This window comes from Centruroides sculpturatus, unplaced genomic scaffold (assembly GCF_000671375.1).
Source record: "Centruroides sculpturatus isolate CEXI.00-Female unplaced genomic scaffold, Cexi_2.0 scaffold1280, whole genome shotgun sequence".
Taxonomy (NCBI): Eukaryota; Metazoa; Arthropoda; class Arachnida; order Scorpiones; family Buthidae; genus Centruroides; species Centruroides sculpturatus.
In genome coordinates, this window is record NW_019385451.1 from 221,515 (window position 1) to 233,417 (window position 11,903).

General features: G+C 31.5%; 1 protein-coding gene across 1 annotated transcript; it reads right to left on the reverse strand.

Moving 5' to 3' along the window:
* Positions 1-662: 662 nt before the first annotated feature.
* Positions 663-11,458, reverse strand: LOC111639135. Its single transcript, XM_023384919.1, has 5 exons — positions 11,320-11,458; positions 6,480-6,698; positions 2,043-2,265; positions 1,931-1,966; positions 663-1,859 (listed from the first exon to the last, which is right to left on the reverse strand). Exons 1-5 carry the CDS (start codon positions 11,338-11,340, stop codon positions 1,222-1,224), a joined length of 1,137 nt encoding a protein of 378 aa, XP_023240687.1. The 5' UTR covers positions 11,341-11,458; the 3' UTR covers positions 663-1,221.
* Positions 11,459-11,903: the final 445 nt, after the last annotated feature.

Sequence of the window (11,903 nt, forward strand, 5' to 3'; positions counted from 1 at the left end):
ACGAGGATTTTACTTATTTCTCGAACCGTGTCAGAGTGAATCCGTGCTATAGAAGTGCCGTGTTATACGGGGATTACCTGTATATTCAAATTGATTTTCTGATTGTAAGCCATACATAATAGTGCCCGGAAGACCAGAAATATTAGTAAATATTTATTAATGTTATTTCTCAAGTTTATCCTACTTTTTATGTAAAGGCTTTTATCAAATAATGTTAATTTGATTTGTTTTATTATTTATATCTGAACATCCATTTGAACTCAGTGTATTTTATTACTAGAAATTTTATACGCTTTCCAATAAAGTCAATGCTTCGCTAATTTATTAAACTTGGCTTATGTAATAAGTTTAATAAACTTTAAAGTTTTAAGTATCTTTATATTATATTACTTTAAAACCTAAAACCACGCGTTTAAATAATATCTGAAATTATTCTTTAATAAGTAAACAATTTTTTACTTAAAAAATTACTAATAATACACAATTAAAAGTTATTGTGCTCGTAAGTTTGTTCCTTCACGAAAAGAGTTGGCATTTCTGTGTGTAAACAAACAACTCGCACGGTTACACATTGTCAATATAATGAGTTCTGTCGATTTTCTGATTAACAATTAGTTTTCTTACGTAATAAACTAATAAATTCTATTTAAAATTACCTTTATTTGAAAATTACAGGTGTGAATTAGTTACAATAGATAAGCGCTTATGATGTTTGAGACACTGTAAATAAGTTACAAAACAAAAAAAGCCATTGGTTAAGACGAAACATCAATATATAAATACCTGTCCTTTTGATGGCCTGTTTAGTGACGTCACTGATTTTAATGAACATTAGGAGGCGATTGCAGGAATGATTCCAGGCACGGAGGAAAGATTACGATTCTGCCAATTATTAGGCTAATTATTCGAAGAAAATCTCAGAAAATTGGGATATTTTACATTAATGAACTAAAATTAATTGAATTATATTAATGGCGATTAGAAAACTGGTATTACAATAAAACACCGTAATTTCATACTCTGCAGTTTAAAACATTGTGTTCTCAAGACACATATATAGTTATTTATTCATTTTTATAAAGAAAAGTGGTTATAACCGCCCATTGAAAACTACTAAAACTTTCTGTGTGGCCCTGGTGGAAATAAGATTAAAACTCCTGTGTAGAACAATACTCTCAATCAAATGCCCATTTTTAAGAAAACTAGTTTAATGCAATAAATTTATTCCCACCATACGAAAACCGTTATAATAGAGTAGATCCAATAATCGGTTTGTTCACGAAAATAGATCATATCTCCTGGGAGTGATATATATAAAGGAAAAAACTTATAAATAACGTAGTTTATTAGAGGAAACACTTCTCTAAATGCCCGACTTGCTATATCGATCCACTCTTCATAATTATAATTGAAAATATACAGGAAACAACTCTTTTGTACCATTTTGAGTTCAGAATATTTCAGTCTTTCCAATTTCTTTTTGATTGTTGTATAATCAGTTTCAGATGCATCAAGAAAAAGAACATAAGCATTCACTCTCTCCCCATGAAATATTGTGATCCTGTATTCATCACTGTCGATTGGGTAATTCACAATTTTGTCCATAATTTTCCTTAAGGCAAAATCTTCGTAGATGATGACACATTTTTTTTGTTCGTCGGGGATGTTCATTTTGTGGTATACATTCTTTATTTTGTTTATCAAATCTATTAAGCCATGAAATACAAATAGAATTTTAAACTGTACCAAAGAATAATTAATAATATTGAAACCTGAAATGTTTGGAAACATTGATATTTGTATTTCTGCTGTTAATGCCAACTTATAATGATCAGGAAAAAGACGTGTGCCATCATTTCCTGGAATTAAAAATGTGATTGTTATTAACAATTAATTAATAATAACAAACTCACACAGTACAGCTACTTACGATACAATTTTTCAATAATGTCCGAATATTCATGACCTGGAATAAAAAGCAAGTGTAGTTTCTTCGAATTGATTAATTAATAATTTCAAACTTACATAGTACAGCTACTTACCATACAATTTTTCAATAATGTCCGAACGTTTATAACCTGGAATAAAAGGAAGTGTAGTTTCTCCGAATTCAATAAGATCATATGTAGACTCAATCGTAGGTTCAGGTTCATCTCCTAAATCTACAACGAACCAATTGTATTGAAAATGATCGTCGAACCCAACGTACGGACGTAGATTTTCCGATTCTTCGACTGCGGAGTATATTACACTAAGAGGAATTCTCTGTTTAAATAAATCAGAATATTTACAGCAAATGCAAAATTTTATTTAGATAATACAATTAATGAAAACTTATTTTACTGCAATAGAATAATTTAAAATGAATACATTTATACAAAGTTACAAGTTAATGTCTAGAAAAATTCAGCAGTTCGTTGAAGGTTTTGAAATAACTTTTCTACAAATAAATACACACTAAATCTGTTTAATTGATAGGATTTCAATNTAATTTAAAATGAATACATTTATACAAAGTTACAAGTTAATGTCTAGAAAAATTCAGCAGTTCGTTGTAGGTTTTGAAATAACTTTTCTACAAATAAATACACACTAAATCTGTTTAATTGATAGGATTTCAATGAAAGTTGTAAGTGTAAAGCTTCCCTGTTCAAAAGACAACGTTTAAAGTTAAGATACTAACGAATAGGAAATTGAAAAGAATAGGTTAATTACCGACGTTTCTATAAACGAAGGACATTTTCAAAATGAAAATTACAACAACATTAAACAACAAAAAAGGCTGTCGTAGAAGTCATTGAGATATGGACGCCAAAGAACAATTACCTGTTCTCGTACATTCAGTCATTCTATGACAATTGTACAATACAAACAATAGAAATCTTAAGCATAGATTACTGGAAAGTATTCGACAGTATCCTGCATTTACGGTTCTTACATACATTACACAAATACAAAATGTTCAAACAGTTATTACACATCTGAAAAAAACAATGCAAAAGTGGACAACGACACTACATCTCACATTTTTTATTATGTACGTTAAACAATTCCAGACCAAGTATTTTTCAGAGAGATTCTTTAAATTCTGGTTTTGTGTTCTTAAACTCATTGTGCAAAAAATTAAAAAACGCAAAATATAAATTTACAGCAAATTTATTTTAGAAACACCACGAAGCAATAATATGTAGGCCCTATATAGTACGTCATTTGCGTAGAATACTGGTATATAAAACCCATCCTCATCACAAGGACAATCTAAATAGCGTATTAGAACTTACACGCCGTTACTCTATTGACGAAATTGAAGTTTAATGTAGACAAATGCAAAAACACCTCACGTAGAGAAACGAACTCCGAGGAAAGACAGCACTGAATCCATCGATAACTGAGAAATCTACAAATGTTTAGATTCAAAAAGAAAACTCAGTTTCACGCACAAATCATGCAAACTAAGAATCAAAAAGCCATTTCGGTAATTAATAAAGAGGTTGCGGCGCAAGTTCAAACGTTACTTTTACACGGAAAGCAGAAGTACACGGTTTACGTTTTAACTCCAAAATACGATGAAGATGCCGTGGAAGAACAAACCTACCTTCAGACAAGCTATTATGAAGGCAAATACAGTATATGTAAATTCTATAGTCACTTCGCATCACTCGCAAAAAAATTGAATAGAGGTTGTGGCCGTCGCATTCAGCGGAAAACGTGAACGGCAGACCGTTGAGTGCCGCCATCTGGCAATTCTAGACGGTCGATTAATGGCGGTCGCTACGTCTAGCATGACTGGCGTCTAATTACAGAACGATTCCGTAGCCGTAGTTCTGGTTTTTACCACGAGATGCCGCTAGTGTCGTGAGGTTCATATACCTCGCGTTTTTTATGCAGCGCTCGAGAAGCGCTTTACAGCGAACACACTGAAACTGGTTTCTAATTGGCCAACACTGCTCGTGACGTCATTTCGCTATACTCTCGCTGTATAAAGAAACGTGGCCATAACGTATACGTCGTACTGTACGGTGTGCTTGGAATTTTTTGTCGATGTTTTAGCTTTAAAACCACACTTTATCATCGATAATTGAAGTATTCCCGCTGCGTTGCTAAGAAAGCGTTATGGAAAATATTGCGTTGGATATACTGTATTAGAAAATACTCGTTGTTATTGCGATAAGCACTTCTCCTCAAAAGGAAATCTTACTAACAAGAATGTAGGTTTAGAACATAAGCAAATGCTGGTGGAGGAAAAGTCTATATTCTGTCGTGAGACTTCATGTTCTGAAGGATTTTCTACTTTCCTTCGATTACGTGAACATTTGAGAAAGTACTATACCTGTACATGGATTTGCCTGTGAAATTGAGAAACTGGAATTCAAAACTATGAAGGGTAAGTAAATTTTCTTCTGAAATTTTAAAAACGCTGTATTTAATTAATATATCTTAAAATAATTGTTTTCATGAATATTAACAGCTCATACAGTTGTAAATAAAAATATTATGTACTGTATTTGATAGATTTCTACGAATAAGTTGAGAACCAACTAAAGTTAACTGTGTCGTACTGTCTAAAAATTCATGGAATTTATAAATTCTACTCGTGCGACTCTGGCACGTGGGATCGTGACTACGCTACAAAAAGAAGACATTCAATAACAGATTGTGTATATAAACATGCTGCAAATGTATAATTTTCAATAAATCCTTTTCATAAAGAAAACATCTTTCTTATAAATAGCAATTTTTTTAGCTAATGTTCAAATAAATCATTGCAGATCTGTTTAATCAGGCTACAAAAAGTTCACTAATATTTTACTGATGATGATAATTTGTTGATGGATTTAAAATACCAATTCAAAAGACTTTACTCAAATTACACAAGATACACTTAACTCTTGGTATTCGCTAGGGTTAGATTTTTTTTAAATCTCGTGAAAACCAAATAAGTATGCCTATGGAGAAAATTGAGTTTGGTTTTGTGGAACATTTCGAAGTTAAACGTTAATTGTAAAATATTGCAAATTTTCTAATATAAAACGTTTAAATTATTTCTAAAAAGCAATAAATAATTTTATTAAATAATACAAAAACAAAAAAAAAATTCGAGTAAGAGATTGAAAATTCAGCGGGAAAATCTTGAGATTAAAAGAATTTAAGAACGAAAGTCTACATATTCTGTAGAATAACTTTTATAATATACTGTATAATTTTAAATATTTTGATAAAAATAATTAACAATAATTATCTTATAATATAAACATTGAACATTAGACAAAAGACAAATTTGATGTTCAACAAACGAACAGTAGCAAATTTTGTTCGTAATAAATTAATTCTGACTGGTGTATTTACACCACAATCAGAATTACGCTTGTCGAGCTTCTTGACGTCACGAAGTAGCGACATCTCGTGGTAAAAAACAGAACTACGGCTCGGAATCGTTCTGTAATTAGACGCCAGTCTAACATGGCGAGTAGGTGATCGGCTTTAACTTCATTTTTCTGTGTTTGGGGTTAAAATTATGACTTATTTTATTAAAATTATGATTGTTTCTTTACAATATTATTCACAACTGCTTAAATAGACGATTTTAATCCAGAAATTAATTTAATTATTGAATTTTTTAGCGAATGATGTAGAATTTACATATATTTGCCTTCATAATAGCTTATCTTAAGGTAGGTTTTTTCTTCCACGGCATCTTCTACCATCAACAGTGTAATATGTTTGTAAATTTCCTAAAAATTAATTTTATGAATTTACATAAGCCACTACTTTCCTCGACAAAAGTATGAGGTAGTCCTATCGCCCGATGGTACGGTAGAAGACACCACGCTAATTGAAAATAATTATTTAGTGTTATTAAACTATTTTAAAGTATTTTTAGGATGTTTAAGTTATTTACCTTCGCTGGTAACTAACGATGTTAAACGTATCCGCCATTTTTTCAACAAATTTCCCGTGAGTCAATGCGCGATTTTCACTGAGTCACGTGATATTGTGAACATCCGCCGCAACGATTTTTTCTTGGAGTTAAAACGTAAACCGTGTACTTATACTTGCTGTGTAGAAGTAACGTTTGAACTTCGGCCGCAACCTCGCTAATAATTAAATAATTTCTGGATTAAAATCGTCTGTTTCTTTACAATATTATTCGCAAATGCTTAAATAATTATTATTTTAATAAAGTAGGTCATAATTTTAATCCCAAAAACAAAAAAAATGAAGTTTAAGCCGATCGTCTACTCGCCACTCTAGACGTAGCGACCGCCATTATCGACCGTCCAGAATTGCCAGATGACGGCGCTCGACGGTCTGCCGTTCACGTTTTGAGCTGAATACGACGGCTGCAACCTCTCTAATATTTTCTAAACTCAATTCCTTAACATAGAAATGATTTATGTTAATCGATTTTGGAATTTTGAGCGTTTCTAGCAATTATATAATCATAGCATTTAATCAACAAATAATGTTATAATAATTACCCTTGTGATTATTGTTACTCGGTGATACATTATATTTACGATGATATCTCTCCACAGGATACACACTCGGCTGCATAAATCTAATTCCTCATCTTTCAAGTATTGAAATATATGAATCATTATTTCTGGCAATTCTCCAATTAAAGTACAGCCACGTGCCGATATTGCACCAATTTCCATTGTTGTTTCAAGTGCGGTTTCTGCCATTTTGGAAATTCTCTGTAAAGAAAATAATTAATTTATTAACTTACAAGGACAGGGCCAAACGTTCAGGTTTCCGATTCGAACGAAACTTGATGAACATTTAGCTCTAAACGCAAACAGCTCCTTGTCCAAATAATAAGACCCGCTGCTCAAACGTTTCCGATAAACGTTTGTGAAAATTCAGTGTTCAGCCTATAAATCTTCTAAAGTTCTGCTTGTAACGGCGATAGCAGAGTAGATAAGATACTAGGCACTGGCGCTAAGCAATGCAAGCAAGTACACAAGTTAGTTTTTGTTTATTAATGTGTAACAAATTTATTCTATTATTTTACTGTATGATTAGCATTCTTATTACTATTATTAGTCAACGCGTTGAAAGCTTAGCACGAAACTTATTGAAAACTTGTTTACAATATGAAATTAATTGATTAAGTGATACTTCACTAAGCCAATAATATTCAAGAAAATGTATGCTTTGAAATAGAGAATGAAAATAATGTTGTGTTGAACGTCTTAGACACAAAGATTTGATAATTTTATCACTTTCAAAAGGTATATTAAGCTGTGTGACGTCGAAAAGATCACCAATACTATTCCAATACGCCCGTGTTTATAGAAAAAAATATATTTCATGTGTACACAAACAAAATTAAATTACGTACAAGTGATACAACAGATCAAAACTTGGAAAATTAACATACACACCTCACATTACAGAAAACAACTATCCCAACACAATTTTTGACAATTGGTTTCACAATCACGCTAAAAAACAATTTATAAAAAAGTAGATTATACACCGGTTGTTTTTGAAAAAAAATTTAAAACCATACATTATTATTCTTGCTGGCACACTGAACAAAAAAAATCAACTTTCATAAAAATCAGAGAATCCATTTATAAAAACACGGATGTAATGTTCTATAATAGTTTGGTTTATATCCTCACTTGTACAGTACTTGTCAACCAGATTGTTATTACGTGAATGAAACTGGAAGAGTGTTAAAAACCACTGTTCAATGAAGCACGTTATACCTCTCTTTTAGCCAGTTTTTGTTTTTATATTTTCTCATTTATTTGTCATTTTTTAAAATATATATGTTAGCAAGTTTTATTTTTTCATTTTATAGGTACACCCTTTGGCTATTATTTTATCAATATTTAGTCATTTTACTGTATTTATAATTTCAGTTTTACTGGTTTTACTTTACGCCTTTAACACTTCGTTTTATTTATTAATTTAATAGTACAATGGAAACCCTGTATGTACTGTACGAGTATATTACAACAAAAAAAAAAAAACATTAGAATCATGTTNTATATCAAAACTACGCAAAAAATTCCAGAAAGAATTAAGTTTATTTACAATACCTTCACATTTCCACGAAAGTACCGACGTACAGTACCTACTCCCAGTCAAATTGAAATTTGTTCTTCCATTTTCTTAGAAACTATTAGTCTATATTTATAAATTTTATCATCATCATCTTTTTACTGTATTTATAATTTCAGTTATACTTTACGCTTTTAACACTTAGTTTTATTTATTAATTTGATAGTACAAGGGAAACTCGGTATGTACGGGTATATTATAACAGGGAAAAAAAAACAACGTTACAATCGTCAGTATTAATTCCAGTACAAAATACATTATTATTAACTGTGCAACAAATGACTACTTTATAACTTAAATTAGTAATTAAATAAGGCGCCGGACTTCACATTCCATTAAGAAAACTTTCACTGTTCCAACCTCTTTCACTCAAATAATGAACATCTTTTAGCCAATATGTTTCTTAGTCGTTGATCGCAATCCCAAAAGAACAAAGTTTCACTTAAATACATATAACTAGAAGACAATCCAATATTACTTAGTAATCCTTTAACAATAATTGGCCATGGCTTGAATAAAGAATTGCCATCTATCTGTGAAAAGTCATGTATATATCAACTTTCGATAGTCATCATTCGGTAGGTCAATAAGTTTCCTCCAAAATCTAAACAACTTTATCGACAGTCCAATAGCGAGGGGAAGTCTTCCCATTTCCATTCTCACTGCAGGTCCTGAGACAGATTTATTAATATGGAACACCTGCTTAAAATAGAATAACTGTATTGGTTTAAATTTAAATTTACCTACTAAAAGACCGCCCCAAACTGGAAAAGCATAAAACGTACTTAGTCCAATCAAACAATCGAATAATCTAAAATATCTAATGAATACGCTTTAATTTTAATAAGTAACATAATGAGATTGGAGATTTTAATCTTGCAGCAAGTAAACCTTTATTTAAATGATAGGAGAATGTTCCATGTGAAGAAAAATAAGTACCCAGATATTTAAAATTTGACAATTTCCAATTTATGATTTTCTAAACTGAAATTATCTGCTTTTTTAAGTTTTATACCTGTACGAAAAATCATAAGCTTTGTCTTTTCCGAATTAACTGTCAATCGATTATCTTCACAATATCTCCAAGTAAGATTAAGTCTCTCTCTAAGCGAAAAAGCTGAATTAACCAAGAAAAGGATATCAGCATAAAGACAGCCAATTTCGACATGAGAACACAATGCTATCATAGAACTCTGGCCTGCAGAAGGTTAGGAAGATCGTTCAAAAACAAAAAAATAGGACTGTGAATTCTCCTTGAGGTAGCCCCTCTATTGGACTTAACATAATCAGTAGAAAACGAAAATTTGTATAAGATATCTAGTATTAGAAAACAGACTTAAGTTGACAAACAACGCAAAAAGACCAATGCTCCTAAGCTTATACCATAGCAAATCATGATCGACTGGACTGTATCGAAAGCTTTCTTGAGATCGATAAAAGCAGTATATAGTTTCCCTCGTTTTTTCGAAAGTAATATTTGTATAAGACCAGTCGAAATTTCTATTCAATGTCTATATTTTTAACAAATGCTTCTTGGAGAGGTGTAGCAATATTAAACTGATTCATCCAATTCCGAAGACGATTTGTCATAACAGTTGGAAAAAAACCTTTCTAAATACACTAATTAAAGCAATTGGTCTATATTGGTTGACGCCTGTGTACTTCCCATCTTATAAATCATTCTTAAAGTAGAGTTTCCAAGATAAAGGAAAAGAGAAACTAGACCGAAAGGAGTTAATTAGACCTTTTAAACGATTCTCGTATTATCTTTTTAAATTTACAATCTAAACTACACTAATTGAAATATGATTACTATATACTTTATCTAATACAGAAAAACTTGTTACAATAGATAACAAAGTCAACTTACCCAAAGCTAAATCAATTACAGAATATCCTATTTCATCTATATAAGTGTAATAACCTTTAGACACAGATGATTACCATTTAAAACTAGCCTATACATCCCGTATCTTCACAAAAATCCAACACCAATCTTCCACGATTGTTTATCAACGTATATTGTGATAGCCTCGACATCCAATCCTGATCAAGAACCTCATTACAATCATAAATCCATTCCTGTAGCTCCACCAATGCCAGCGTTAAAATCACCAATTAAAAAAATTAATTTATAACAGCAAACCAACCTATATATCTCTGTCCAAATAGTATTCCATACAGCAGATCTTATATACATAAAACAAAAAAATTACTAAATGCCTTATTGTTAAATCCACAATAATCCAATATAGTAGTCTTACCATCGCACCACGTCTCCATTAAGAAAATTATATCAAAACTACGCAAAAAATTCCAGAAAGAATTAAGTTTATTTACAATACCTTCACATTTCCACGAAAGTACCGACGTACGGTACCTACTCCCAGTCAAATTGAAATTTGTTCTTCCATTTTCTTAGAAACTATTAGTCTATATTTATAAATTTTATCATCATCAACTTTTACCAAATTTCTATTGTTTAAATAAGGAATTGAAGCTTCCATCCTCTTTTTCTCTAACAAAATTATTATTTTTCTTATATCTCTAGTTACAGGAGGAAGGTAATCCATTATAAATACCCTAGTCCCCTTTAATTTAAATTCTGTTATTATAACCTTACATTTATCACCATAATCCAAAAAACTACAATAAATCAACCTAATTCTATCATTATGTTGTTGACCCAATCTATACCATTGCTCTAAAGTAACGTGAACAAAACTTTATTTCGAATAAACTCCAATACCACATCTCTAACCTGCAAGTTAACATCTCCCAACTCACTTAATCCAGAAATTATTAAATTTTTGCGCCTTAAAAAACACTCAAATCGCTCCTGACTTAATGTAAATTTGGCCAATTTATACTCCAGATCCGTTCCATCAACCGATAAAACCTTTCCCGTGTCGTATGCAAATTCTTCTCTCTAAATCCTCAAGTCTACTTTCTAAATCAACAATAGTTTCGTCCAAATTTTCTGCGCGGGTAAAAATTCTGTCGATTTTAGCAATCATTCCTTCCAATTTAGTATTCTGCTTTAAATTTAGTTGAATTAATAACGATATCCCATCCTTAATATCAAGTTCCCCCTGAAGTAACTCCAAATTCCTCGTCTCCTCCAATTAACCACGGAGAAAAATCTTAGATCTACTATCCTACTGACTTACTGGTCAATAGGTCTTCCTTTTAGACAATGACGAATAATACCAATATTCTTACCTGTCGATCAATAATTCTTACCTGCCGATAAGCTTCGATCATAAACACTGCAAACCGACAAACACTAAATCATCCACTTCTGTACTATATTCACACCTCCTGGTGGTTAAACTTCAGAAAAGAAATTAAATTATTAATTATAATACGCCCAAAAGCGCCTACCATAAACGCTGCCCTTTAACACTTATTTATTCCAGTCGTCACCGTCAGTTATATTTTAACTTATTTTTTGTATTTTTTATGAGTTGTACGCATATGTTACATATAAATAACTATTAAATGAGTTCTGTAATCTCTAATATACCGTACGTTTGTATATTCAACGGTCAGTGGCGGCCTTAGGGGGTGGCGAGCAGGGCAATCGCCCGGGGCCTCGCTCTTGGAGGGGCCTCGCGCAACAACCAAGTAGAAAAAAGTTGATATTTAAAACTTTTTATTTTATCCTTGGCTATTAGTTATAACAATAAAATAAATTTAATTTATAGTACAGTATATATTAATATTAATAAGTGCCTACTATTTCAATTCACATACTTTGCACAAAGGACAAGGGCCTCGCAAAGATCTGCCGCCCAGAGCCTCGCAATGGATAAGGCCGCCGCTGC